This window comes from Podarcis erhardii (assembly GCF_964252035.2).
Source record: "Podarcis erhardii genome assembly, chromosome: 16".
In the NCBI taxonomy this organism is placed as follows: Eukaryota; Metazoa; Chordata; class Lepidosauria; order Squamata; family Lacertidae; genus Podarcis; species Podarcis erhardii.
Genome location: NC_138514.1, coordinates 24,643,283 through 24,659,280, shown reverse-complemented (window position 1 = coordinate 24,659,280; position 15,998 = coordinate 24,643,283). Strand labels below are relative to the sequence as shown.

The 15,998-nt window shown below is 45.4% G+C and overlaps 1 protein-coding gene across 4 annotated transcripts in view; it reads right to left on the bottom strand.

Moving 5' to 3' along the window:
- The window catches only part of HIP1 (huntingtin interacting protein 1), a 70,037-nt gene that overhangs the window by 16,578 nt on the left and 37,461 nt on the right, over nucleotides 1-15,998 (bottom strand). For all 4 annotated transcript variants that reach the window (XM_081843076.1, XM_081843073.1, XM_081843074.1 and 1 more), the window contains exons 2-11: nucleotides 15,307-15,370; nucleotides 14,847-14,989; nucleotides 13,284-13,340; nucleotides 11,599-11,679; nucleotides 8,205-8,281; nucleotides 7,817-7,878; nucleotides 6,611-6,751; nucleotides 5,531-5,588; nucleotides 5,134-5,209; nucleotides 4,795-4,929 (exon numbers count right to left, since the gene is read on the bottom strand). In XM_081843076.1, the coding sequence (XP_081699202.1) occupies nucleotides 4,795-4,929; nucleotides 5,134-5,209; nucleotides 5,531-5,588; nucleotides 6,611-6,751; nucleotides 7,817-7,878; nucleotides 8,205-8,281; nucleotides 11,599-11,679; nucleotides 13,284-13,289 (636 nt within the window). In that variant the 5' untranslated portion in view covers nucleotides 13,290-13,340; nucleotides 14,847-14,989; nucleotides 15,307-15,370. The remainder of the gene's footprint in view (nucleotides 1-4,794; nucleotides 4,930-5,133; nucleotides 5,210-5,530; nucleotides 5,589-6,610; nucleotides 6,752-7,816; nucleotides 7,879-8,204; nucleotides 8,282-11,598; nucleotides 11,680-13,283; nucleotides 13,341-14,846; nucleotides 14,990-15,306; nucleotides 15,371-15,998) is intronic.

Below are 15,998 nucleotides of genomic sequence, written 5' to 3'. Positions count from 1 at the left end.
GAATGCACCCATATCGATATTGGAATTGCAAATGTCTATAAACAGAATGTAGATGGGAAAAGCATAGGGGCCAGATGGACTTACTGCAATTTATTATAAAAAGTTCCAAGATGCACTTATAGAACCACTTAAGGACACCATGAATAGAATTTTGGTGACTGGAGTAATCCCAGCATCATGGAAGGATGCAGTCATTACCTTGATCCCCAAACAAGATAATGACTTAACAAAGACTAAAAATTACAGACCTTTTTCATTACTGAACTATGATTATAAACTATTTCCTACAATTTCCTACAATGAGAAGCTAATAGACTGAAAAGGACACTAACTGAGTTAGTCCACAGAGACCAAGCCGGGTTTTTACCAGGCTGATAAATGAAGGACAATATAAGAAATGTAATTAATTTAATAGAGTATTTGGAAGTAAGAAATGAAAAACAGGCTGCTCTAATCTTTCTAGAGGTGGAGAAAGCCTTCAATAACATTTCATGTTCGTTCATGATCAAGGTTTTAGAGAAAATGGAAATAGGTAACTCTTTCCTAGCAGGAATTAAAGCAATCTATACTGATCAATCCGTAAATATATTAATAAATAATATTATTTCAGACAAATGCCCAATAGAAAAAGGAACAAGACAAGGCTCTCCCCGTCTCCACTGTTGTTTATGGCATTAGAAAGAGCGCTTCAGAATATAAGGAGAAATAGGGAAATTAAAAGTATTGAGGTGGGACGTAGAGTTTAAAAAATCAAGGGCATTTGCTGATGATGTGGTCTTGACACTTTGGAGAGCATTCCCAAAGCATTAGAAGAAATTAAAAGGTTTGGAGAACTGGTGGGTTTTAAAGTAAATTCAGATAAAACCAAAATGTTGGTCAAAAACATGGATGAGCAGTCAATTTTTTAATATATATTTTTAGAAAGGATGTCTGGTTTGTAAATAGGTAAAAAAGTTAGATATTTGGCTGACAGTAAGAAATCTTAACCTATTTAAAAATAATATTAAATTGTGGAAAGAGGTTAAGAAAGAGATATGGGGGTGATGAAACTCCCTGTTAGGTAGAATTTCAGCCATTAAAATGAATTTATTGCCTAGGATGCTGTTTTTATTCCAATCAATCCCAACTGTAAATAATTTAAGCTGCTTCAAAGAATGAGAAAAATATATTTCTAAATTCATCTGGCAGGGGGAAAAGCCAAGAATTAAACATAAAATCATGACAGATATAAAAGAAAGAGGAGGCTTTGCTCTGCCAGACTTGCAAATGTACTTTGAGGCAGCTTGTTTGTGTTAGTTAAAAGAATGGATTGTAATGGACAATGCAGACATCCTAGATTTAGAGGGTCACGATTTAGAATTTGGCTGGCATGCATGTCTTTGGTATGGGAAGGCTAAAATCTGTAAGAGTTTTATGAACCACATTCTTAGGAAGAATCTGTATAAAGTTTGGGAGAAATATAAAAATTTGCTGGAAAGAAAAACACCTTTATGGCTATCACTCATTGAAGCAATTACAATTAAGAGATTTAATATGGATAGACAATGGGCAACTTACAAGGAACTTCTGGATTTTACAGTGGGGGGACGGCAACACACGACCCAAACTGAAATCAATGGAAAGTCTAGGGAGCCAAGTTACTGATTGGTTGCAATATCACCAGTTACATGATAAATTACATAGAAAGAATGGATTTTTGGACCAAAGTTCACAATTTGAAAAAGCTCTTTCAAAATAATAAACTTCTGTCTAAAATGTATAATCTTCTATTAGCATGGGAAACAAAAGACGAGCTTGTTAAAGCTTCAATGACACACTGGGCAATTGATATAGGACACAATATAGATCTCAACATCTGGAAGAAACTCTGGAAAAACGACCTGAAATTTACAGCATGCTATTCATTAAAAGAGAACTATTTGAAAATGATGCTGAGTAGGTTGTCTAAGATTTATAGGACAGAATCAGATAAATGTTGGAAGTGTAAAGAAGTGGCGGGAACGTTATTCCACATGTGGTGGACATGTAAAAAGGTAAAAGGGTACTGGGAAATGATTTATAATGAATTGAAAAAAAGGTTCAAAATTACTTTCCTCAAAAAATAAAAATAAAAAACAGAGTCCTTTTTGCTGGGGATTAACCAAATTTAAATTCCCAGGTGTCAGAAAGTTATTTATGTATGGAACAACTGTGGCTTGTGTTTTGTTAGCCCCCAAATGGAAATTGAGTGAGCTCCCAACTAAAGAGGACTGGCAACGTTAAGTTGACAAAAAATACACAACTTGCAGATTTAACATATAGAATAAGAGAGCAAGAAGAACATATGTTTAAAGAATACTGGAAAACATTTATTGAATATATGGAAAATAACTGTGTACAGCTGAAAACGCCGGCAGCATTAAGATAAATTCAACAGAGTAAATAATTTTTGATGGATGTAAAAGTGGAAAATTGATTTGAATGGTTATAGTAATATATGCAAGGGTGTTTGATATGTAACCATGGAATGAGAAGAATGGAAGTCAATGGATATTTTAAAGTTTGTAAAGTATTTATTTGAAATTGTAAAACAGAAAATTAAAAAAAAATACAACAAAAGATAAATCCCTGTTGGCCCTAAACTGTGAAGGGAAGATTCTTCCTTCACAAGCAAGACAAAGAACAGCTATGTTTCTGTAATCTGTTTTCACCAGCGAGCCCCACCCCTGAGGGGCTCCTGGAGATGCCCCAGTGGTTTCCGATAGAGACATTCATCAGCAATGATAGGCGTGCCAACAAACAGTTATTAAGAAAACAGAGGGGAGCAATTTGATGCATGAGGAAGTGTTGACTGGCCGGCACTGGACTTGACATCCACCCTGAGAGTATGTTTCAGGATGGGGAGAGAAAAGCCATGTATGCTGCAGGGAACTCAGTCATGGGCCAATGGCAGTCAGGGAAACACCAAAGGGAATTACCCCTCTGGTAGCTCTCCTTCTGGGTGGATGAAGGAGGTGGGTAGTGGAAGGACCCCGAGAGAGAGGAGGGAAGTGAAGATCTCCCAGGGTGAAAGACAGGGAGAGGAAGGGAAAGGAAAGCTCTCAGGTGAGAGCTGTGAGGGTCTGTCATTTTTTGTGGGGTTTGAGATTAAGAGTTACCTTTGGCTAGAGAGGAGATTCTGCGTTTGGACACTGCTTTTGCATTTTAGATACCCTGCTGCTGATTTTCTGCTTCATTTTTGTGTGCTGTTGCTTTTACGAATATCTGTATTTTATTACGCAATTCTTATAAATTGCATTTATATAACTGTTATCATGTCTCTGCTACATAAAAATTAAGTTACGTGTTGACATTTGTGTTCTATGCTGCAAACCACCTTGTGATCTTTGGACAAAACAAATTTAAAAGAGGAGGCTATGATCCTACTTTATTTTAACAACTCTGCCCCCTAGGGACCAGGTGACACCATCAAGAGAATGGTGGCAAAACGCTTCCTGAATTGTTGTAGTTCAGGTGGCAGGATGATTATTTGAATGCAACAGATTCCCTGTATATTTTCAACATGCTGTGGAGAAATCTCAGCTGACCCCTTCAACTTTTTTTTTTTTTTACATACGTGGAATTTTTGCTGGGGGTGGGGAGTTACGTAAACATGTAAAGCCAGCACTGTCTCCAAGCTGAAGCATGCAGTCCAGGAAAATATTTTAACATAAGAAAATAATAAAGGCCTGTAGGACCAAGTCAATGGCCCATCTAGTCCAGAATCCTGGTCTCATGATCAATGAGAAGCTCACAAGCAGGACCCAAGAGTAAAAATGCTCTCTCCCTTTCTGCTGTTTCCAGCAAATGGTATTCAGAACCATTGCTGCCACGGAGGCAGAGCATAGCCGTTGTAGCTAATATGCATTGACAGCCCTTCCCTCCATGGATTGATCTAATTCTCTCTTAAAGTCATCCAAGTCGGTGGCCATCATTGCCTCCTGTGGGAGAGTTCCTTTTTTCCCTTTTTTTCATAACATTTTATTAAGGCTTTTTCATAATGCAATACTATAAAAAACCTGATCTAAATGAAGACACACACAGAAAAAGAAAGAGAAAAGAAAACACAAAGTCCCCTCTCAAAGGTAGAGCTTAACTCTTATGGACCCTCCCAGCTCCCACATGGGAGCTTCCCTTTCTTCTCCCAATCTCCCACCCTGGGAGCTCTTCTCTTTCCTGTCTCTCAAAGAGGGTCCCTCACCAACCATCCATCACCTCCAGGTGTGTACAATCCCAATAGTGGCCCAGAGTAGAGGACACAAAGAGAAGAAAAGAGAGAGAAAAGGAGGGAAATAAAAATAGGAGAAGAAAAAAATAGATAAAAAGAACTTCTGATTTTCCATCTTTCAGTTACATACAAGTAGATTATTGAAAGTTTTCACTCTGAGGATGACAACCAGCTGTTCTTCCTTGTGCTAAGCAATATTTCCCCAATCTTCAGACCCAAATGTCTCAAATTCATTCATTTTCCTTTCCATACAAAATTCTAAAAGGGGTTCTTTATTTATTCATCTTTGTTCACACAACGGTCTCTCTACGTGAATAAGTCCTTTTGCATTGGGCTCTGCTTACTGTATGAGCAGGCTCGTCCAGGAGAACACAGCAAGGCTGGAAACTGGTGAGGAGTTTGCTTAGTTGAAATAATGTTCTGCAGAACAGTAGCCTGTGGAGTGGTGCATAGAGAGATATTCCCCAAAAACAGAACACGGCTGCCCTCCCCTCCTCTTGTGGGCCAGCACCAGATTCTCACTTGAGGAGCTCTGCCCCTCCACTCACCTTCTGAGAAGACGTTTCCATCTCCACAAGGTCCATGATGGGCTCACTGTCAGGGGATGAGGCTTCCACTGGGATGACAACCACAGGGCTGATGTGCTCGGAGAGCGCCGAGGCCCGCAGGAAGTTGGGTGGATTCTGGTGATGGAAAGAAGGGTGAAGCTGGGAAACTCGAGAACTGCAACACTGAGTAGAGGCACACGATGCAGGATGGAGCAATCCTGCCCTGCACATCTTCCACCTTGGGAGTTCAAAAGGCACAGCAGTAGCAGCCCCTCCACTTAAATGCTAGTATATGGGAACCTGTGGGTGGCATTCGTTGAAGGCCCACAAGGATCTTACCTCAGGCAGCTGTGGGATCTGAATAAGCCGCTTGAAGTACTGAAGGTTGCTGGAGCGATAGAACAGATCCTTCAGCCTGCAGAGTACAACAGCAAAGGCAATCAAATCCAGGAACACATCCTGAGTGGGCCTCTGGACAGTCTGGGGGGAGGGGAGTCTGCCAGCCTCAAGAGTGAAGCAAAGCTTTATTGGCCCTATCTGTGTTTTTAACTATGATTGCATTTGTATATTCATTGGTATAAAATTGTATAATTGTATAAAATTGGTTTGTGGGTTTTCGCATTTTCGCCTGGAGAGCTCTTTGATCTAACGGTTTTAAAATCTTCTCAACAAATAAATGTGAAATTCTGAGTTGTTACCAGCTCTCAGCCAGGAACTGAGCTATTCACACACTTACTTTTTGAACTGCTCCAGGAAACGGTCCCTGTGGCCTTGGAGTGTGTCAGCTGGGAGACCTGGAGAAGAGATGCACAGAAAGGGAGTGAGATCAGGGAAAACCTGGATTACGCAGCCGATGCCTTTGGGGGTGGTGATGTTTGTGGGGGTGGGGAGACAGACAGATGTGCGCACACCAGCAAGATAACCAGCTGAGCAGTCAGCCCTGCTAAGGCACATGTGCGACACCTGCTCCCTCAGGCGCAATGCTCCCTGTATAGAACAGCTGCAGATTCCTGCATTGGAAGGGTCCCTTCCAACTCTGCAATTCTATGATTCTGTCAGGTTGGGCAAAGCAATGTTGCACCTCCAGAAACCGTTAAGTGACAGAAGTGCTTGGTCACAGCCTTGTAAGCCTCTCTGAGCTCCTAACCTGAAGTGTGGAAGCTGGTTTAATATTCGGTGATGAGGGAAGGTTACTCTGCACATGCTCAGAAGTTTCATTGTCTACTCTACCTTGCACATTCCAGGGTACTGGTGTATCACAATGGCCAAGATCTTAACTAAGTGCCCTTATGCAAGCCTCTTTCTCCCTGCTCCAATATGGAAATAGTTATATTGGCCAAACTGATAGTGAAATGGTAAAGAACTGCCAAGGTATCTGTAAAGCACTCTTGGCATTTAGGAAAAGTTAAACACTATAAACTGCTACAACATTAAACAGGACTCTGTTTGCAGCTGGTCTGACATCAAAGATGGAGAAGGGCTGCAGCTCAGTGGGAGAACACCTGCTTTGTCTGCAGAAGGCGCCAGGTTCAATCCCCAATGGCATCTCAAGGGAGGGCTGGGAAAAAAGGCTCCTTGCCTGAAGCCCTGGAGAACTGCTGCCGGTCAGTGTAGACAATACTGAGCTAGCTGGACCATTGGTCTGACTCCATATAAGACAGCTTCCTACGTGCCTACAATCCTTCCAGCAGGGAGTGAGGTGTGGGATGTCTCAGCCACCCCAACTATCATTGCTGTGATAACTGGAGCACAATGAATGAGAGAGGTGGGGGAAGGGAATCCAAGTCCCCAAGGGGACAGTCAGATTTGTACTCACAGGAGTGGAGCTTGAAGAGGAGTTTGACTGTGTAGTCATAGAGGTGGCTGCAGTCAAGGATGACCTGGATTAGTGGGGCCAAGCGGCACTGCCCGGAAGCCGTGACCGACACAGAGCGAGACATGTCCAAGGAGCTGAAGACTGGAAGGGAAGGAGCACAGGAAAGCAGAAAGGGTTGGGTAAGTATTGTACATGTTCCAGTCACAACAAAGAAGGGTCATTTCTAAAGATTGTGCCCTAGAATAGCTGGCCAACTAACAAGGGAGGCAACCCCAGACTCAAAAGCGGCACCACAGTGGGTATCAAATGCAGCATATGCCAGTGAAAGTGAGAATGGTTAAGGAAGCCCAACAGTATCCAAGAGGAGACTTCCCAAAAATGAGATTGGTTAAAAATGAAGCATTGTCTCCACAGCCTTCTCCTCCACTTTGTTCAGGAGGACCCTCATGTCTCTTCTAAGAGATACAACCCATCTGTCATGTGGCTAGCCTAGCCAGGAATCCTGAGCTGTCCCTCTTCCCGATCCTCATTTCACCCAAGCCTTCTTCAACGCAAAAGCTGCTGCCTTTTTATTTTTTGTGGGCGAACGTACGTCTGGGCACCTAGTGCTCTGCAGGCATCTGGCTAATTTCATCCACTCTGTTTGTGTGTTTTAAAATGAAGAGAAGCTGAACCTGGGTTATTTCACAGCCTCACTTCAAATCCCCCGCCCCTGTTTCCTGGCACACTTTATTAGATATGTGGACCTGAATTGCTCTTTTCCTGCAAATAATGCTGAATTTGCAGGGTGTAGACAATTCCAGAAGGAAGTGGAAGAGTGGTGCATACATAGGAGAGAAAGGGAAATCTGCACCAGGTCAGTGCAGGACTCAGCAGAAGGGAAACAAAAAGAGATAAACACACGCTGGAATGCATGTGCCCCTCAAGGGGAAGATGAGCTCTCTTCCACTCTACAACCTTCTCTCTAGTCTGAAACTGAAACTCCCATTTTGTGTGTGTGGTGTTTTTGCTTTGTTTGCAATGGGAGATGCCATCTGGGGGTCCAGGAACACCCTCTGCCCCAAAGGACAACAATTTCTTCCTAAGGGAAGGGAAAACATGCTTGCCATCCATAAAGAGTGGGGCAAACGGCCAATGAATTAACCACACCTCCCTGAATTGTGCCTTGCAGAGGTTTCTGGCATGCTTTGAACTGTGAAACCTTACCTGTCTGAAATAGGTTCAGCTCACACTCCAGGTAATCGAACATCTCCACAGTGAGTTGGAAACTGAGTGAGAAAGAGAGAGACTGAATGGAGGATGCTGCAACACTGAGAATGTGGAGGTTGTGGTCTTTTACTGCCACAGGACCATCGCAGAAACTTTGTGGAGTCCCAGAAGCAGCTCATGGCTTCACATAGCAGGGGAGCCAAGAGACTTGACAGAGCCTCAACCTGTGAGCTTGAAAGAAATCTGCCCCCACCACTCACCCACCCACCTGGGGCCACCACCAAACAGGCAGCCCACCCTCTTGCCCACCATCATTGCCCTGATCCCAGAAAGGAAAAGCAGCCGCCACCAATGCCCCCCCAACCCCCTGCCAAGCAGCACTTACAAGTTATTCACGTCATTCTCGCCGGTCTCGTCAAGCTGCCTATCTGACATCTGGAGGTTTCCTGGGAACCTGGGGTTCTGTATGAGGGGAGACAGAAAGTCAGGCCAAAGCTGTGGCTCAAGGCAGGTCCAGTGAAGTGGGCTCCTCCTGCCAGACCCCCTTCCAGGGCTTTTGCCCCTCCAGCGATGGCCCTCAGCAGCTTCCCCTCCATCAATGGGCAGGTGATGTTGAACTTCTCTCCCTCTGCTCCCCCAGAATAAGACATGGCCTCTTCTGGGACCCCTTTTGAAGAACAGGGAAGGGTGGGCCCAGGGGAAATACATCCATCCCTTTAACCACAGCGAGCTGCATCATAAACCCCAGCTGAGAAAGGAAAAAGTGAACAGAGGATGTGAAACCAGCCCTGGAATGTGGCCACAGGATCTCTGAAGAATGGGCTGGGCTAATCCTGGCCACAGTGGTGAAGCCTAGCCACACTTCAGAAGCAGTGGCAATCCCCTGCCCCACCTCATTCGTCACTGTTCCTTTTCACAAGCACCCTCTGGCCACCAGAGGGGACCATGCTTGGCTTGCAGAAGCAAAGGCCTCCCCGCCTGCCTGCTTGCCTGAGGACTCTGGTTCTGAGCCAAGCTTCCTGGTCCAGTCAGCCGGATTCCATTCTATAAATACCTGCTGCCGGCTCCACTCCCCAAACGGGATGCAGGCGAGACAAATGGGCCTGTCTTGAGCCAATCACAACGCGGGAAGGGAGGCTTGCAAAGGAACATTCTGGGAGCCAAGGAAGGGCGCAGGCAGGCAGGCAGGGAGGAAGCAAGCTCAGGCTGTTTGTCCCCAGGGAGCAATTTGCATACGTGTGTGTGTGTGTGTGTGTGTGTGTGAGAGAGAGAGAGAGAATACACCCAGGTACATGCCACCATCCTGCCTGTCTGCTTGAGGCCACCTAGCCCGACCCCTCATATGTCAAAAGGAGTTAGCAGATCTCTTATTTATTTATTTATTAAATTTATATCCCACCTTTTTCTCCAAGGAGCTCAAGGTGGTGCACATGATTCTCCCCCTCCTCCATTTCATCCTCACATCAACCCTGTGAGGTAGATTAGGCTGAGAGACAGTGACTGGCCGAGTGAGGGATTTGAACCCTTTGAACTTACTTGAAAATAAAACCCCAAGGTGGCTATCACCTATGGAAGCGAAGGCTCTGAAAAAACTCAATATGGAGGCCAATTGGCCAAAATATTGGGAGATTCTGGAACAGGAGGGTGATAAACTGAAATTGCAGAGTTTTGAGAAGCTTAAAGATAAAGTGCGAGATTGGCTTCATTATTTTCAAATAAGGGAGGCCTACAATCTGGATAAAAAAATTGGCTTCCAGGTGGAAAAATCAAAATTGGAAACAGAACTACTAGAACCCAAAACTAAGATATTATCAAGAATGTATAACTTGCTGTTGAAATGGAATACTCAGGATGAAATGGTAAAATCTGCTATGATTAAATAGGCACAAGATGTTGGACATAACATTATGTTCGCTGACTGGGAACAGTTGTGGACCACAGGTATGAAATTTACGGCATGCAATGCCCTAAGAGAGAATATTATGAAAATGATACACAGGTGGTACATGACACCAGTCAAACTTGCAAAAATCTATCATTTGCCCGATAATAAATGCTGGAAATGTAAAGAGACTGAAGGTACATTCTTTCACCTTTGGTGGACGTGCCCAAGGATCAAGGCTTTCTGGGAGATGATTTATAATGAAATGAAAAAGGTATTTAAATATACCTTCCTGAAGAAACCAGAGGCTTTTCTCCTGGGCATGGTCGGCCAATTGGTGCCAAAGAAGGATAGAACTTTCTTTATGTATGCTACAGCAGCAGCAATAATACTCATCACAAAGTATTGGAAGACACAAGATCTACCCACCCTGGAAGAATGGCAGATGAAAGTAATGGACTATATGGAATTGGCGAAAATGACTGGCAGAATCCGAGACCAGGGAGAAGAGTTGGTGGAAGAAGATTGGTAGAAATTTAAAGACTATTTACAGAAACACTGTAAAATTATTGAATGTTAAAATGATGTTGGAACGAAATGAAGTGGTTTTAGCAATAAGGTAAAATAGGAATATGTAAAAATGGATTGATATTAGATGAAAATTCGAAGTTATAATATGTGAAGATAAAGAACTAAGAGTAAACAAAGAGGGTATGGATTTGCTGAACTAACTATTAACTGGAATACAAAAAAGGGAGGTGTGAGGAAGTCATGGAAATAAGTAAATGAATGGTAAGATAACAGAAAGAGGGATTTATTTTTAACTGTTTTTATTTTTTTCTGGCTTTTGTATTTTTTGTATTTTCTTTTTACTATCTTTGTAACTTTTTTTGTTGAAACTCTAATAAATATTATTTTTTTTTAAAAAAAAATAAAAATACGAACCCTGGTCTGTCCCTGGTCCTAGGGCAGCATTCTAACCACTACACCACTCTGGCTCTCTTCTGCATAACTATACTGCCCTGTAGTTCTCTGGGTGGTTCCCAAAGTTCCTGCTTCCCAGTCAGGAAAGGGCAGGAAACAGTAAGGAGTGGCTGGCGATGAATAAAAGCAGGGCACAAAAACTGTCTTCCATCTTTTCCCTTCCCAGATTCTTTGGCTGTGTTAAAGCACAAGGGAGGGAAAGGCCACAGTCAGGTGGAGCCATCCACAGTGCAAAACAGACACACCCGGAAGTATTGTGGTGGGTGGTGAGGGAGCTCCAGATGGTCCTTCCCTTTGGCATGTCCAATCCAGGGACCCATAAATCAGGGGAGGGTTATGGCTCATTGGTAGAGCATCTCCCTTTCATGCAGAAGGTCCCAGGGTCTCTCCCCAGCAACATCTCCAGGTAGGGCTGAGAGGGTCTGATGCCTGAAGCCCAGCAGAGCCACTGCCTGTCAGCTGGGCAATACTGAGCTAGATGGGAAGATGGTTGGCCTATGTATAAGCAGCCTACTCTCTTCCAGCGCTATCATTCATAGGCAGGGACCCTGAGGATCATCTAGTCCTACCCCCTGCAATGCAGGAATATGCAGCTGTCCCATACAGGGATCGAACCCGTAACCTTGATTATCGGCACCATGCTCCACCCAACTGAGCTGCCAAGTCAATTTTAAAAGGAGTGAGCCACAGATCCACAAGACAATTCAGGTTGTCCCACCTGCATGAGAATTAGGACCCACAATGCCCTGTCAGTGATGGCATCCAGTTCCCAGGTGGGGCTAAATCCTGCATCCCCGAGGGAGGCTGCTGCCGCCGCCACCTCTGGCCTTTTTGTTCCTCTGCCCAGCCAGAGATCCCTTGGGTACCCAGAGTGCTTTGCAGACGACTGGAAGAGGCAAACAGCCCCACTTACTTTTGTGTGGAACTCCATCTTGGTTCTCAGCAGTTTGAGGTAGATGCTGCACAGCTGCCCGTAGCCCTCGCTCAGGTGGCCCTAAGGGGGAGAAGGGGGTAGGAGAGAGTGAGGACCAGGGCTGCCAGGAGGAGCTGTCTCCCTCCTGGAAATAAATAAGCATTTTCCACTGGGAGCTTTTACAAGGACACTGACAGAGCATCTGCTTGGCATGCAGGAAGCATGCCCCAAGTCCAGCATCTCTAGTTGGAGCTGGGAAGTGTCTCCTGCCTGAAGCCACAGAGAGTCTCTGCCAGTCTGTGCAGAAAATATGGAGCTAGATGGACAAAGGATCTGACTCAGTATAAGGCAGCTTCCTATGTTCCTATGAGAATAAGGGGCACCTGCTAAGCTACAGCCCTGAAGACACACGTGGAGAATCTCCAAAGCTCAAGAGAAGTCTAATGCTGCTCTGGCGCACAGATTTGCATGAGCTGGCCAGTATCAGGGGTGAGAAGAAGGGAGGGAGAGAAGGAGAGCCTGTGTGTGCCTGGGCGCTATTTTATTTTATTTATTCAGGACATATTTATGTATTTATTTGTAAACATATTTTTATCTTGCTGTATCATAAAAAAAATCAAAGTGGTTTGCCGCAATGAAACCAGAAAGCCATAAAATAACAACCTGAAAAATGTTTGAAAACATACATCCATTAACTATTGTGGAAAGATGAATTCTGAATTGCCTGTATAGGCCTGGTGGAATAGAAAAGCTTTCAGCTGGCATTTAAAAGTTGGCACACAAGGGGTCTGTCAAATTCTAGTGGCATAGTGTTCCACAGGGCTGGGTTGATGACACTAAAGGCTTGGTTCCTTGTTTTTGTCAAACGAGCCTTGCCAACTCAGGGAACAACCAACGAAGCTCCTGCAGATGACCTCAGTGACTGAGCTGGGATATCAGGCTTCAAGCGGTACTGCAGGTACCTGGAGCTAAGGCGTTCAGGTCTTTGTAAATTCATACAAGGACTTTGGAACAGGCTCAGTAGTAGATGGGCTCACACAGTGCGCACTCTCTGTCTTGCAACCAGTATCAAGCCAACTCACAGCTTCCAGGATGTGCAATGCCTTCCCTCGCCCACATTCTCATTCAGAGACTCTTGGCCAGGGAGACCAGCTTTCAAAAGGCTGGATCTCCTTCTCCACTGGTGCCTGCCCTCCAGAGATTGGCAATTAGCAAGAGTCTGAACTGGAGCATGTCTGGAAAGGCAGACTGGTGGGTGTGAAGAACTATTAGCAGCATATGCCCAGTGGGTGTGTGGAACACTCATCCACCCACAACCCTTTGCCTTCCCAAGAGCCCTGAAGTCAACTCAGAAGAGCAACAGACAGGTGGGGAAGGAGAAGGGGCTGATAAGAGTAGCAGCAGCAACAACAGAAACACCAGCAGACTGTTCAGAATTGAACATGCTTGGCCAGCTGGCTCAAGGAATAGGGAATTTGGCAGGGAGCTCGGGGGGCGGGGGCAGTATGATCCAAATTTGGTTTATTGAATGAGCTTCTGAGCTTCTGAAAAACATGTGCCATTACCAAGCGGACTTCCACACTTGTCTGCCCTCCTGATCCAAAGGGGAGGCATCTAGCTGGTTCCCTGACTCAGGACCTTGTCAGCAGATGATGGGACTCTCTCCAGGCCCAGCCAGCACTTACCCACATACGGCTGGTGTCGCTGAGCTCGCTCTTGTACCTCACAGAGTCCTTCAAGACCTGCCGGAGAAAAGGATTTTGATAAAATCTTCAGGTACTGGATGCCAGCGACGCATCTGTATAACCTGTATCAGGCTTGTGGTGGCAAAGCCTCCCATGCTGCTTGGCTGAGCTGCTGAGGTGGGACTGAATACTCAGCTGCATGGAGAACTACAGGCAGTTTGCAGTCCAACTTCTGTGAGGGAAAGGACAGCTGGAAGTCTGGCTGGGAATAAAACCTCACACAGGGGCAGCAGTATCTCAGGAAGGAGTCCTGGGACATGGGAAGTTTAGGGGACAAAGCAGCCCTGAGGCGAGGAAGCTGAAGGAAAGGTTCAGGGTAGGCACCGAACCCTAAAACTGGAGGCTGAAGGAAGGGGAGGTGGACAACGAGGTTTGAGAAAAATGGTGCAGATGGCAGAGAATTGACGCCATCAGAAAGGGACTCTGGAGCGCCCAGGAGGTTGTTTAAAAGAAAGGGTGGCTCAAGGAAGCAATATGATGAAGGCAGTAGACTGGGAAGCGGGACCCTATCTCAGCAATGGGTAGCAACAGGACCACATGGAGCAGGTAGGGAGCTGTCATGCCTAGCATTGACCTGGGACCAGATTTGGACTTTTGGGGTATGAGGCAGACACCCCACAGGTCTAGGAGCAGACAGGGCCCCCTGAAACCAGTGCTGAGGACCCCCTTGAAGGGGTCAATGAACTCAGATGTCTGGGAAACCCTGGGGTGGCCCTTGCAGTGGGTACCACTTTATGATCCTATTTTGGGGGGTAATCTATCTTTAAATAAATCTCAAAGACTTTTGCAACTTAAAAATAATAATGATATGGAGCTGGAGCACTATCATAATGCTATAATTAAGCATATATTTATCTCAGATTTCCTTACAGGTTATCACCATTAGCTATGTTTCTAAATTGGTGGTGACCAAAAAAGGATTTTTTTTTTTAAGGTAACATTATACCATTTCAATATTGTGGAACTCCTGCCCTGGAGGCCTGTCAGGCTATTTCTTTATTAATGTTTACTGAAAACTGGTTTCAACAAGGCTTTAGGTCTTCAGCTGTTACCTTTCACTGCTGGCTTTTAAAGCTGCTCTGCTTCCTGAAACCTGGATCTGGATTGAATCTGATCTGCTGCTGCCTTAAACGATTTGTTTTTATAATGACAAGCAATTCCTTGATCATTTCTAAACCTTGTAAGCTGCTTAGTGTGTCCGCGGACAGAGAAGTAGGATAAAAGTAATGAATAAAAGAGGGCATTGGTCCTAGTCAGCCCCCGAAAGAAAAGAGGTGGAATCCTGTGTCCCCTGCCCCCACGCTCTGTCCCCAGCCTCTAAACGAAGGCCTTTCGTTGGCTCCATCTCAACATGGATTTTAAAGCAGGTAAGAGGGGAAAAGGAATTGGCATCACCCGCCCTGCATCCCAACACCCGAGTTCCACAAGCAGAAACAGGAAGCTGGTCAGTTCAGGACCTCCAGAGCAGAGAGAGGCTTTGGGAGAAGAGGCTGCTGCCCTTACATTTGGATGTCCATCACGGAGGAGCTTGTGGAAGACGTGGCAAAATTTCCAGCAGAGGACGGCATTGCTGGAGAGGGGCAGCCGGCTCACGACGGCCCAGAAGGTGTGGGCTCCTTTCTCGTGGTGCGTCCCCAGGATGCATGGTGAGAGATGCAGGCTAAGGAAAGAATTCCAAGGAAGGGAGCATGGAGAATATAGGGCAGTGCTTTCGGGCAACAAGCAGGCTCAAAGCCCAGCATCTACACACACTGAACACACACACACACACACACACACACACACACACACAACCACAGACAGACAGACACACACACACACACACACACACAATCCTAACACAGGTGCTTTGTTCCAGCTCAGCTTGGCCAGGCCACGATGGGCATTTTGCCCCAGCAAGGCAGACGCAGATGCAGCCTCTGCCTCCACCTTCCCCCAAAGCTGCCAAATTCCAAAAGGATATTTCTGGCGTGTTTCTCTTTGACGGCAACTTCCTGAGCATTAATGGCCTTGTTGATGCTGACAGTCTAAAAAAGAAAGGAGAGGAGGGAGGCAAGCATTAGTAGGTTTGCAATTGCAGAGAAAGGTAATCCCCCTTCCCACAACCCTGCTAGCACCAACCATGTCGTGTGTCCCCCCAATCTGTCAATCCCCACACCCATCTCTGAGAAGATTCTGATGGGTCTCTCACACTCAGCAGTTGCCAAGAATTGTCCCCCTTGGCACAGTGGTGAGGCCAATGAGATGGGCCAAGGGATGTTGAAATCAGCCCAATTGTCCTGAACATAGGCTGGCTGCGGATTGGCTGCAATAATTCAGAGGCAGAGTTTTCATCCAGTGGAGGCTGGAATGTACAAACCCTGAAGGAACCTGGAAGCCTCAGAACATCTTCCTCCAGGCACAACAATTCAGGGCAAATTTCTCAGACCACCTCCAATTTTCCACTCACTACTCCTCATTCCACGGGTCCATTAGCTTGAATAAAAAAACTCCTGTGCCTCTGAAGAAGCCCATAGTGGGACAAAGCACAGCAGCACCTGACTCCCAAGATGGTCCCCCACCCCCCACTGGTACACGGTTCTTGGAAGCAGGCCTGCAGTTGGACATCACGGCCTGACAGCGAAAGACTTAGAATCATAAACTGTAGCGTTGGAA